Here is a 12,497-nt window from a genome sequence, read left to right on the forward strand (position 1 = left end):
AGAGAAGATGAAAATAAGAGATTATTACCGTACAAATCTTTAAGGAGAACCATTAGTGCAGTTTACACTAAATTTCCCGGGAAAGGGGCATTGAAGTCACCGGTCCCGTGTAAGAGGGAGCCTCCAGCGTCAAACATTTGCACTTAAAAGAACCCAACACACTTATCGAGAAGAGTAGGGGACGCGAGCCACTACATAGCACGCATTATTTCATTACTATTTGAAAAGGCATAATGCTTTGCCTCAGTAGAGGATGACTGCTTTACTTCTTTTAACACCGTAATAATAAACCATGCCCCATTGTGCCTTGTAGCATGTCAATAAGGATGGTGTCATCTCGATTCAGCCGGAACATGATTGAGATTCGTGACCCCATCCACCACTGCTCTACGCCCTGGAAACGGCAATGCGTTTTGCCAGCGCGTGGCCTGTGCATGGACGTGGTAAGGATGCTAATCGCACGGGCGCATTGTCGACCACGGCTTCCAGTTCATTTTGCATTACGTGTGGCGCCCCCCCTCATGAATTGATAATTTTCCGTACACTTTCGAAGGAATATTTTCATGGTTACTATACATGTGCAGTGAATGCCATGTTACATATTAGGGGCCAGTACTGTGTTCCTATATGAAATACGTTGCAATATATCCTGTACTTGACGCTGATGTAAAAACGAGAAGGCGGGTATGCACATGGGTGTGAATGGACCTGGACATCGGAATTCTCTGTTCCTGTACCCACCCCAACTGTACATTTATAAACTGAATCCCTATAAGACCAGATCCCAATGCACTATACGTTACAATACATTATGAACTTGCCGTTGATGTAAAACGTGTATAGCCGGGCTCGGCCGTGTGACTCCCCCGTGAATGGGTAATGATTTCGCGCGGATGACGTCACGGGTTGTCTGGGCCGGGCCATTGTGCGTGACGCGGCGCTACAATGGCGGCGGAGATCTCCACCAGGTAACATCTGCCGCGGTGTTGTGTGCTGTTGTCGGGAGGACAATGGGGGACAGTAGCGACAGGCGGGCGGCTTGTGGGCGGTACGACCCGCAGCCGTGGCGGAAGGACAGGTGCAGGGTCTGCTTCCGTACACGCGAGGACCACGGATTGGGCAGCGATGATGTGGACGGGGGAGGAAACCTCATGCCGTTGGAATTAGCGGGAAGTCCCGAGGGTGGGACGGCTGCTGAGATAGCGGAGCAGAATCCGAGCCAGCTGCCGCCTTTTATGGAGAACCGTAGCGCGGAGTGCGACCCTTCGGGAGCGATGCTGCTCTCCCCCGAGGGATCCAGCGTCGGCGACCCGGAGGAGGACCAGGCCAGCACGGACTTGGAGACGAGCTCGGCCGAGGAGAACGGGAGTACCGAGCGGATAGACAAACGCATGGGGAAGGAGGCTGGCGCCCCGCCCCCGCGGGTTAAGCCGCGGTCAGGCGCGCACAGCTCAAAACCCTGGCGGCAGAACTCGGCCTCGAGCCACAGGAAGAAGCTTCGCACGGCGGACGAAGTGATGGTGAAACCGGGTGACGTCACAAAAAAATTATCCAAAGGAAGCCATATTGGCAAACCCTCCGCCGTTCGCGGGAACTTTGAGCGAGGCGGAGGGTTGGGACTAGCCAACACTTACACTCGCTCCTCTCTGACTAAAAGCCCCGCTGTTTATAGAAAAGAAACCGGTGCCAGGACGTTAAATACGGACTCTGCTGGCAAAGGCACCACTGTTGGGATTTGGAGTTCGGGCGGTAAGCAACACGCCTGGCATTCCGGTGGGTCAGTCAAAGCCAAGCCGGACGGGAAGCAGGCGGGGGACGGGATCTACCTCACCGAGAGATACCGCGCAAAGGCCCGAGCACAAGCCAGCCGGGGGACACGGGGTTCGGACGAGAAGCTAAACAACTACCTCAGAAGCCCCGACTCCGACCGAGGAGGCACGAGCACCTCCCCCGAGGGAGACCGGAGATCCCCGAACTCTCCCGAAGACCGGAACGTCAAGGTCGGCGACGACGTCGCCGAGGAAAACTCCCGCCTCAAGGCGGAAATTAAAGAACTTAAGCTAGAACTTGAAGAAATGCAGGTAAGAAGATTCTTTTCCCTCCTTGAGGCACGATTTTTATTCAAATGACATTTTCCTTACATACATATCTATATGTATAAACACTGTATCAATACGTTAACAACAAATACCTTACATGTGACAACACTATACTATTTTGGGGCAGTGTTACAGCTGAAGGAAGTAAACTACTTATAGCATGACCATCACATCCATAGCCACGCACACATAGATTGTATTCACATGTCCCCAGAGACAGGTCTATATAATGTATACACAAAGGAATTGGGTCACTGAAAATGTCTGTGTTTGTGAACTTTCGTATTGCCACCAGCTGTTATGTGTGTTTTAAAAATGGTTTGTCAAATTTGACAACAAAGAAGACAATTAACTATCAAATAAAACTGTTAACTATCGAATAAGACTAACAACATCTGGACTATTCCGCGTGCAGAACTGTATTCCCGAAATCAGTTTACATAAAAGCGCATGCAAAACCTTTTAGTTTAAAATAATCATGCTATTATTAGTCACTGAAATGAAAATATCAATCAGTGTACAAAAATACTTATAAGCAACCTATGTTCTTTTGGAACAAAAAACAGTATGGTACTTATATGTCCTTAATGCGCACACACGTGCATCAGCCCCTTTACTTCAGTCTGATTCTGGGACAGGTGCACGTGGGGAGGGGGGCATTATCACATGTGTCAATTGGCGCGTGGAGGACTGAATGAAAGGGGCAAAGAACGATGTATATGCCTTTTCCTTTTTTATCAATACGTTTAATAAAATAAAAAAAACGATACATACATGTAGTCAAGTCAAGTCAAAGTTTATTGCATAACAATTTTACCAGGTACAATGTATGGCAAACAGTATGGATTATCAACAACTACGAACTATTTATACCAAGTGTACTTATCTAACACCATTACTCGACCCATGATATAATGGAATAGTATGTCTAACATGATGTTTTAGTTTGACGGTTTTCAAACCATCTGTTATTCTTCTTACATTCTATTGCCCCGTATCTGATAGAAGTGATATTCCCATCATTACCAAATGCCCTCTCACACATATTTGGCACAGACGGAATAACACATATATCCTTGTAACCCTTCAGTACAACTGATAACATCCATAGTGCTAAAATAAACATTACTAACGATGTTACCCAACGGGCAAATATGCACAGGAAAATATTCAAAACATTTGGAGATCCAGAAAGGCATTTAAAATTTACAATTTTGTTGATTTGTTTGTTTTCTTATCCAGTTCTCCAATCCCTATTATCTAATATAACGTTATGTGAGATACTGAACGCTATCAAACAATGTCTCAAATTTTCGGTACAATCAGAATAGCATAAGGGGATTAACATCCAATAGCCCAGTGTAGATATCAAAAAAAAAGGTTAGTATCTGTGCTACCCGCGGGCTAGTATGTGAAGGAAAATTCCCAAACATGAACAGATGCGCAGGGCTTAAAACAGATGGTGTCACGGTCATTGAAAAGAGGGAGGGGGGCACGAATATTGACCTCTTTGTTTCGCCTCACCACAATGATAGCGATTTGGTTCACTTGCGAATGTAAAAAATTGTTAACGTAGGTGTCTGTGCTGTTTCAGAAGGTCATTGTAATGTGGTCCGAGAGATCAGTATTATTTTAATCGTTGCTGCGTGGTAAAGAGCATAGAATAGAGTGACTTCCCAATTCTGAGGGATATGTAGTGTTAATGTATCATGATGATTTAGTGTTTGGCTCATGAAACGGGTGATTTTATATTCATGACTTTTTCATTACCTTTATAGATGCATAATTAAGCACATAGCATGACCTACACACGCGTAACATGAAAATAAGCTCTTTATCGTTGTTATGAAATACACACATTAAAGTAAACGACGTCAGCTTTTTTTTGGTTTGGTATTGAGCAAACCATATATGTTACGAAGGTACGTTTGTATGTACGTTGATAGCAGGATTTTATTGTCAGAAGTCTAGTAACACAAATACCTTAAAACCTAGTAAGCCACTGTAGAAATCAAATTTACGGAGCTACTGTAGCCACACAAGGTCAATGAATAATGTGCAAGAAAAGTGACAGCCCGAGTCACAATGGAAACCCTGGACTCTGCTGGAAACTATAGCATTTGCATGGCTAGTTTTTTATATGGCTAGTTTTTTATTGACCGCTATACGTATTCTCCAAGCAGAGTTTGGTGGGGAAGATTGTGACCTTTTTATCATATGCTCCGTTTTTTTGTCCGCTCTCCCCACCAACCTCTGCCATATGTCGGAGGCCCAAGGCTATTGACAGTTAATCGTTGCCTTATCAAACTTCGTTTGCCGTGTAGGTGTGAATTCAGCCAGGGAAGCCTACCATGTGCGATTGTTGAGCAATAAAGTTCATTCATTCCTTCATTCATATATTGTATACTTTCCAAACAGAGGTTGGTGGGGAAGATTGTGACCTTTTTATCATTTGCTCTCCAAAAAACGGAGCATATTATAAAAAGGTCACTCACAATCTTCCCCACCGACCTCTGCTTGTAGAGTACATTATACGGCTCATAACGCTGCCCTGTCTATCCGGGCCTGGCGTGACAAGCGGCGTTTCATTGCCGCGATACGTCACGCATGACGTCACCGCTGGGATGGTACCCTCATTAGCAGGCCGCCTGAATTGTCACCCCGGGGTGGGTTCAATTCCCGCAACATCTGCAGAGGCGGGATTTCTGCGAAGAGATGGGAATATAAACATTTTTACCATAAATTGTAAGAAAATATTTACTTTGCAAAGATGTCTGCTGTCACATAGTGGTAGATGAAAAAGTATTAACCCCCTACATGTATGTCCAAACATCGTATGAACAAAATGCGAGGAAAGAAAATTTCAAAGACGTATATTGGAACTCACAAAACTACCATGCACAACGAAGCCTTCATATGTTATAGTATATAGAGTAGTTTGTTTTCCACAACAAAATAACATGGAATAAAAAAGGCGATAACGAACGCGACAAATGAAACATCTATTTCCTATGAGCTCGAGGCGCGCTGGTATGATACGATAAAGCGCGTCTAACTAGCGGAAGTGACGTATTGTCATAAATTATTCCACGTCCATGTCCTGTACGTCTGATCGTATTACAGAATGCGTCACTACAGACATAACTACAGACGTTACTTTGGATTTTATTCATGGAAGAGCTAACATCAATTCTGTAGCTCCGAACATTACAATGAATTTATAAGAGATACTGTAAATACAGAAATGTTCGCAGTGGTTTAATGTTCGCGGTTTTCGCGGCAACTTTTCACCGCGAACCTAAAGCCACCGCGAATATTTTTTCCAATACTATTACAGTATGTATAGCACTGCCGCGAACTTAAAACTACCGCGAACACTCAATTTTCCCCTTAGCGCTAAATAAAAACCACGCGAACTTTGCATTTACAGTATCGCATTTGTTTTTGTGTAATGTTGGTGCAAGTTATGTCAAGATGCTCCATGTGTATGTTGTACTGTGTTGTTGCAATCCAAACAAATTCTATGAAAAAAGGCCCCACAATATTCGTACTTCAAGGTGCTAAGAGGTGATAGCTGAACACCGTTCCATACGTGCCTTTTCGGTCACAATCTCTGTTTTTAGCCCCCTTCACACTTGATTTGATTTTATTTTATTTGACTGTAGGAAAGTACAGCCAGGACTACCCAACTAGCCGAAGGCTATTACAAAGGGTTAGCCCTGGGAACAGTATATTCAAAGTTCAATACAAACTTTCACAAAGTGCGCATGCGTCAAACACACACATAGCGGCGGACACAATACACAAAGTAAAATTACATCGAAGAAACAAGATTTAACAAAAACCATCACAAGACTGAAGCACATATGGAAAAAAAAATGCACAAGACTAAGCTATATATAAATCGTTAACAATGTCAAGCCAAAACTTAGGTTTATATTACATACTAGATTAGCAGATTATACAACATAACATGTCATCTAATACTTGTGGTAGGTCAGTCAATTATTTACAGAGTATTTGTTGCCGAGTGATGTACAGAGTTTGTTTTTGAAGGAGCTGACAGTAAGGGATGTGCGGACACTTGTCCGTATATGCAAGTCCGCATGAGTTGCGAATAATTTCTTATTTTTCTTTTAAAATTAACGTAAAGTGATTTTTTCGGTTCGATATCCAGGCTGTACAACGGTAGGTCAAAGTGAAAAACAACTTCTTCCCCTCAAACTCTACCTAAAGCAAACAAATATGAATAGGCAACTCATATGCACATGAATATACGCACAATTGTAAATTTGTGTGCTTGTGCTTTGGTATGGAGCAAGGTTTGCTTGTGATGAATGTATGACTCACACTGCAGCTGAATTCAATATACCACCCGGACTGTTTACGACTTGGAACCGTAACTTCATATTACCCGAAATCCCCCACCGCAGCAGAACGCAGTAATGACCTGATCCGTCTTACAAAACAGGCTCTGAACGGCTGCCAAAGTTCGCAGAGGGGGGGGGGGGGTGCGATGTCTAAAGTACTCTTCTTGTATACGTGATGTACACGTTCGTTCATGTCCTTTAGATATGACTTGTTTGCTTGTAACAAGGTGTAGATATCCTAGCTGAGGGCATCCACACACAGGACTATTAAGTCAAGTAAAGGATATAGGTTAAGGAATAGATCCAAAATACGTGATGTGTACAGCGTTTTCCTAATTGTACACACTAGCCGTAGTATAGACATATGCATGCGGATCTTGATTGTACTATATAACCAGCTACCAAGGCTGCCTGCTTACTTTGCAAAATTTCACACTTATGGAGATCTTAATAAAACAAACAAACAAATAGTTGTAGCGCGCAGCTATGGACAATACATTCTATATTGTACACATCCAAATTACTTGCGCGATGTTTTCAAAGGTTTTCTATTCGTACGCACTAGCCATGCCGTTCATATCACATACATGAGAATCTTGATTGTATTTAATGAGGTATCGATATCCTCATTCCTAGAGTGCATAGGATACAACTGCAGTCACAACACGCGCGGTGGTGTCAACACTGTGCTGTTTAAAGATATACTTGCGATAACATTTGACACACATTGGTTGCAGTTAACGATATGCTATTAGTGTTCCAGCTTGAAAAATTCGAGTAAAGATTATAAGTCAAAATGCAGATCTAACCTGCGTGATGTTTTCATCGCCATTCTGGTTGTACGTACCAGCTGTAGATTTTATATCATTAACATGCGGATCTTAATCATAAGTACTTAAAGTAGCGAGTTGCATAGGGTACATTTTGAATTCAACGCTGTTCTATTTGTATAGCTATATATTTGCCACAACAACTTACTTTGCATCTTCATTGCAATTAACGAGATGGTACTAGAGTTCGAAGCATACGTATCTTAGAGTTTAGGGGTACAGGGGTCAACATCATATGCAAGGGAATGTTATATATAGATAACTCTGAGTTTCTGACGGTATCATATCTATATCACTTTTAAGCTCATCATATTTCATTTCTTTAATCTACTGTATGTCTGACCATTGTATATGTTTTGTTCCTGTATTTGATTTAATTGTATTTCATGTAGATGGACTCCTACCTTCAAACAAACCAGCCTTAGCCTCCCGCGCACTTTACTTGTTGATTGGAACACATAGCCGGCATGCCAGGCGTTCCGGGAATGCGCCGAAGGGGCGGGGTTATGGCTTAGGGATACAGAGGTCAACGTCAGGGCTGATTGAAAGTCAACAGCCGCAACTTATGACATCATCAGGGCAGGGTTGCCTAGCAACGGTCAGGGTTCAATCATGACGTTGTCAGTCACACGACTAGTGGGTGATCTCGTGATTTTAAGGAACCCCAGGAGGTATAAATTGATATAATGGAATATAATATAACACAATTTATCATTATATGATATACTAGAATAAATTAGAATAGAACATAATATGATATGATATAATAAAATGTTTTTATCATCTTGTGGGACAGATTCATCTCTGCCTAACTAAATTTCTCTGTCTTTTACTGTATGTACTTTTTTAACAATGACATTTTTATCACATGTTATGTAATAAGAATGGGACTTATCACTAGGCACATGAAACATTTTGCGCCATATTAATTTAACGTTAGCCAATGCATGTGACCTGTAGAATCAAATAGAATCACTCAATCACCTATCGTTGTATGGCAGAAACTACTATGAAATAATATCTAATATAGCAAGGACGATTACAATGGCTTGAGCAAGAAAACATACATTTCATTAGTTTTCAGAATGTTGCTTACTAGGTAGTGCATTTTGATCTGCATAAAATTCAATCCGTTTACTAGTCAACAAGAAAATCTAAGCTACTTTCTCCTGGTGATAGAAAAGACAGCAATATTTATCTCTATGTAAGCAAATATCTAAGTAAGCAAATACCAGGACTATCTCTCTGTAACAGGCGAGCAATCCTCGCTACGCCTCGGAATAATCCGTAAGCTTTGGGAGATTTGTCATCAGGGAGTCTCATTAAAACTGAGCCGCGCTGGGCAAGCTTTTAAAGCTGGTAGCGGGAAGCCTGATAATGACTTGTGGTCGCCGTTCTTGTATGAGTTTAACGCCAAAGATTGTAATTTAGGTCATATTACTATGTGGTATCATCCGTAATCTATTATTTTGTAACTTTTGTTCTTATCAAAAATAAAACAATAAATTATATACATGTAAACTTAAACTTTTATTGCAAACGTAGCTTGTAATGATGTCAATAGTATATCTACAGTATTTTGCAGTTATATACCTAAAAACTTTGGCAGTAGTATATCTACGATATTGTAAATGTTACAACTTGTATGAACTAAGTCTGATCATGCTCCAAAATCGCCGCGTGTTCTATAGATCTATCATCGGGGACCTGATAAAGAACAACTCCCTCTGAATGATCACGCCACGCTGGAAACCTGCCAGGTTACGTTGGAAGGCTGCCATGTAGGATAAACAGCTGATAGACGGCTTACTGGGTTCCTCAACAATCCATTTGTGTTGGGAATCTACTGCTAAATTCCTCCTGGGTTCCTTTTACTACTTTTCTTTCTGATGTTTTTGATGTTGCGATGTGACACTGCTGCAAGCATAGTTACATAATAAAAGTACAGTATTATCATATTAGTTTCAAGGTTTTCTTATTGTCTTTGTTTCACAAGGAGGGAAATGAATACAGAGATTTAAAATCTTGGCAGTATGCTTCAGCGTATTGACTGCTCTCGTGATTTTGTCTTATTACTCAAATAATAATTCCACAACAATCTTGTGTGCATCATCTGTCCTGCCGTTTTGCTGATTAACTATCTGGTTCGATGGAATATTTATTTAATAGCTTGACAATCGCACAGAATCAGATCTTTAAGTAGAGCATGTAATCAGAAATAGAATTAATCACTTGTCTCTACACCATCCACAATCTCCACACAGTTTCAAAACTACCCTTATCTTTACTCTTACTGTAAGTTACAGCCCTTTCTGCTTGAAGAGACTGATAACCTCATTCGTAAAGATCTAATATAGAAAAAAAAGGATAGCATAAGACCAAAATCTGCTATTTTTCACATGCAAAATGTCGAGTGACAGTTGCTACTTGTCCCACCCCACTCAAATATACACCATCCACAATATCCACACAACTGCAAAACTACCCTTATCTTTACCCTTCCTGTAAGTTACAGCCCTTTCTGCCTGAAGAGACTGATTGCCTCATCTGTAACGTCATTATGGCGGGAGAAATGCCCCGTGTTATAGGCGCGCAGCCAGACTGTGGGTTTTTATGTTCCCGCCTAGTCTGACCTTCCCGGAAATCAATGTTACGGGAATTTGCGTGCTGGTTAGTATTCAAACGCGTATCTTTCTTCTCCTTGTTTTTTTAGAAACGTCGGTTGTCTTGTAGAGTTGCATTTGAAATGTAGCGGTGTCAAATATGTTGACGCCGAAGTATCTTTGTAACAAGGGATACGTCTACGTCTGAGACGTTTCTAAATCTGACGGTTTTTCAAGGTTTCAGAAGTCTACATTTCCGGATATCAATGTTACGGGAACTTGTACTCCGGTTATACTCAAGCTCGTATCTTTGTATCTGGTTTAAAAACAATGGTCATCTTGTAGATTTATCATTGTGGAAGTATAAATAACGTTGGCGTCATGTTATCATTTTGACAAGAGGAATCTTCATCCTGGAGATGCTTCGACAGACGACGGTTTTACAAGATTCTAATCAGTCTGACCTCCGTGGAATCAATGCTGCTGGAATTCTCGCTCTAGTTATTTTAACGTTTGTCCAAAAGGTGGGTCGTCTGTATAAATTACAAGCGCGGCATTATTGAACGTCTTTTTCTACTGGCAAGATCATTTTTATTCATTGTAAAGATAAATTGTTGATATCCTTGTGGTATATACAACTATGTATAAATCCTGACGCGAAAACGCGAACAATTTTCCTTTCAACAACATTAGTGTGCGTATTTATCATGATCGTAACCAGTTTTGGGCTCCCTTTTTACCACATATATTGAATTGTGTGATGTACAAAGAAGATAAAATACAGTGCATTGAATAAATCAAAACCATCATTTGAATTTCCCGTGTGCCTCATAATCCACGTAAATTACAGACCATGGCACGGTTGTGATGAAAACGTTATTCAGCACCAAGGACGGTGGGAAGACTAGGAGCAAGATAAGAATGATATGTAGTATTAGTATTTTCAACTAGGATTTACCAGCACTAGCGCACGACAGTAGTGATGATGCACACAGGACTGTGTATTCAAAGTTACTATGAAGGTACAACAACGAAGCAGAATATAGCTCAATTACATTATTGACAGCTTACTCATGAATGTGATTACCCTACATAGGAGAAATCGTGATTACCCCTTAGCAATGTCATTTTAGATTTGAAATCGTCTCATATCACAGAGTGAAGAACATATACAAATCTTCAGTAAGACACTTACTATATAGTCAGATGGTAGACACAATAGCCGTACAGCAAAATCAGGGCAGAAGCTGAGCTAGCTCAATAACATTTCGACAGCGTATTCATTTATGTCATTATCCTGGTACATAGGAGACATCTTGATTGGCGCCTAAGCATTGAGTTGTTGACTTTTAAATCATTTCATAGTAAAATTAGCATTATCTAGGCAGAATTTAGCACATTTTGACAGCTTATTCATTCATATGAATACCCTATTCGAATGACTTTTCACTCTGCCATATAATATGACATGTTCATTTTTCAAAAAACCCAATAGAATAAAACACATATTGAATAAGCTGCCAGTCAGCCATTTTGAGGGTGTACTCAAAACTCGTACAGTAAAATGCACATGTAAATTGCCGTCTTTGTGTGAAACATTTTTGACAGATTATACATTCATATGATTATCATATTCAGGTAACTTTTTATTTGGTCATGTAGTACGCAATGTTCATTTTTCAAACCACCTTATAGAATAAATCAAATCTCAAATAAGCTGCCAGTCAGCCATTTTGAAGGTGTACGCAAAACTCGTACAGTAAATGCACATGTAAATTGCCGTCTTTATGTAAAACGAGGTCAGCTTACATATTCAACCTATATATGCACAATAGCACCCATAAATACACATCACCCTCTGGAGAAATTCTGCCCAGAGGCCACCTGCTACCCATAATAAGTATTACCGTAGATTAACATGGATGAGTTTTGGCTCATGAAAAGCAAGCTTTGAATATGGTGTTATTAATCTACTTGCAAGCAAGAAAAGTTTTGAAATGTTCAACGATATTGGGTCATGTACATTTGTACAGCAAAATATAGATAAAAATATGCGTTAAAGACAATCAATTCTTTGCGTTTTGAGCTTGTATTTATGCTTAATGCCGTCATTGATCACATAACCATAATCGATATGAAATAATGATTAGATAAATTACACCGTTAGAAAAATAATGACTATTGATATTATTTGGACAAACAGATGCACATAGTATTACATAGACATGTTCAAGATGATATCTGGACAAACGGACACTATAACTACATCTCATACGAGATATATCTTATGATTGATGATATACACATTCAAACATAAAGAGGGACATATATCCGTAAATCAAGTACAAGCGATGGTTTATGGAATAGTATTACAAAGACATGTTAAAGATAATATGAGAACAAACGAATATTTTGAGAACATTTATTCGTATATACATATGTGTAGCTTATCTTTGATGATATATTTAGCCAGAATCATAAAGAGGGACAAATATCTGTAAATTGAGTACCAGTCATGGTATATCTTTGAAATACACTCGGTGAAAACCGTTTCGACAGAATAGCGGTGCTGTGAAATCCCCTATGGAATAATTA

The 12,497-nt window shown here is 40.4% G+C and overlaps 1 protein-coding gene across 2 annotated transcripts in view; it reads left to right on the plus strand.

Annotated features, from left to right (window-relative positions):
* The first annotated feature begins 925 nt into the window (after positions 1 to 925).
* Positions 926 to 12,497, plus strand: part of LOC136423859 (rootletin-like) — a 60,478-nt gene continuing 48,906 nt past the window's right edge. Inside the window, exon 1 of one of the 2 annotated variants that reach the window (XM_066412222.1) lies at positions 926 to 2,081. In XM_066412222.1, coding sequence (XP_066268319.1) covers positions 1,011 to 2,081 — 1,071 coding nt within the window. In that variant the 5' untranslated portion in view covers positions 926 to 1,010. The remainder of the gene's footprint in view (positions 2,082 to 12,497) is intronic. The other variant, XM_066412223.1, reaches the window with a different exon arrangement.

Source organism: Branchiostoma lanceolatum, chromosome 18, assembly GCF_035083965.1.
Source record: "Branchiostoma lanceolatum isolate klBraLanc5 chromosome 18, klBraLanc5.hap2, whole genome shotgun sequence".
In the NCBI taxonomy this organism is placed as follows: Eukaryota; Metazoa; Chordata; class Leptocardii; order Amphioxiformes; family Branchiostomatidae; genus Branchiostoma; species Branchiostoma lanceolatum.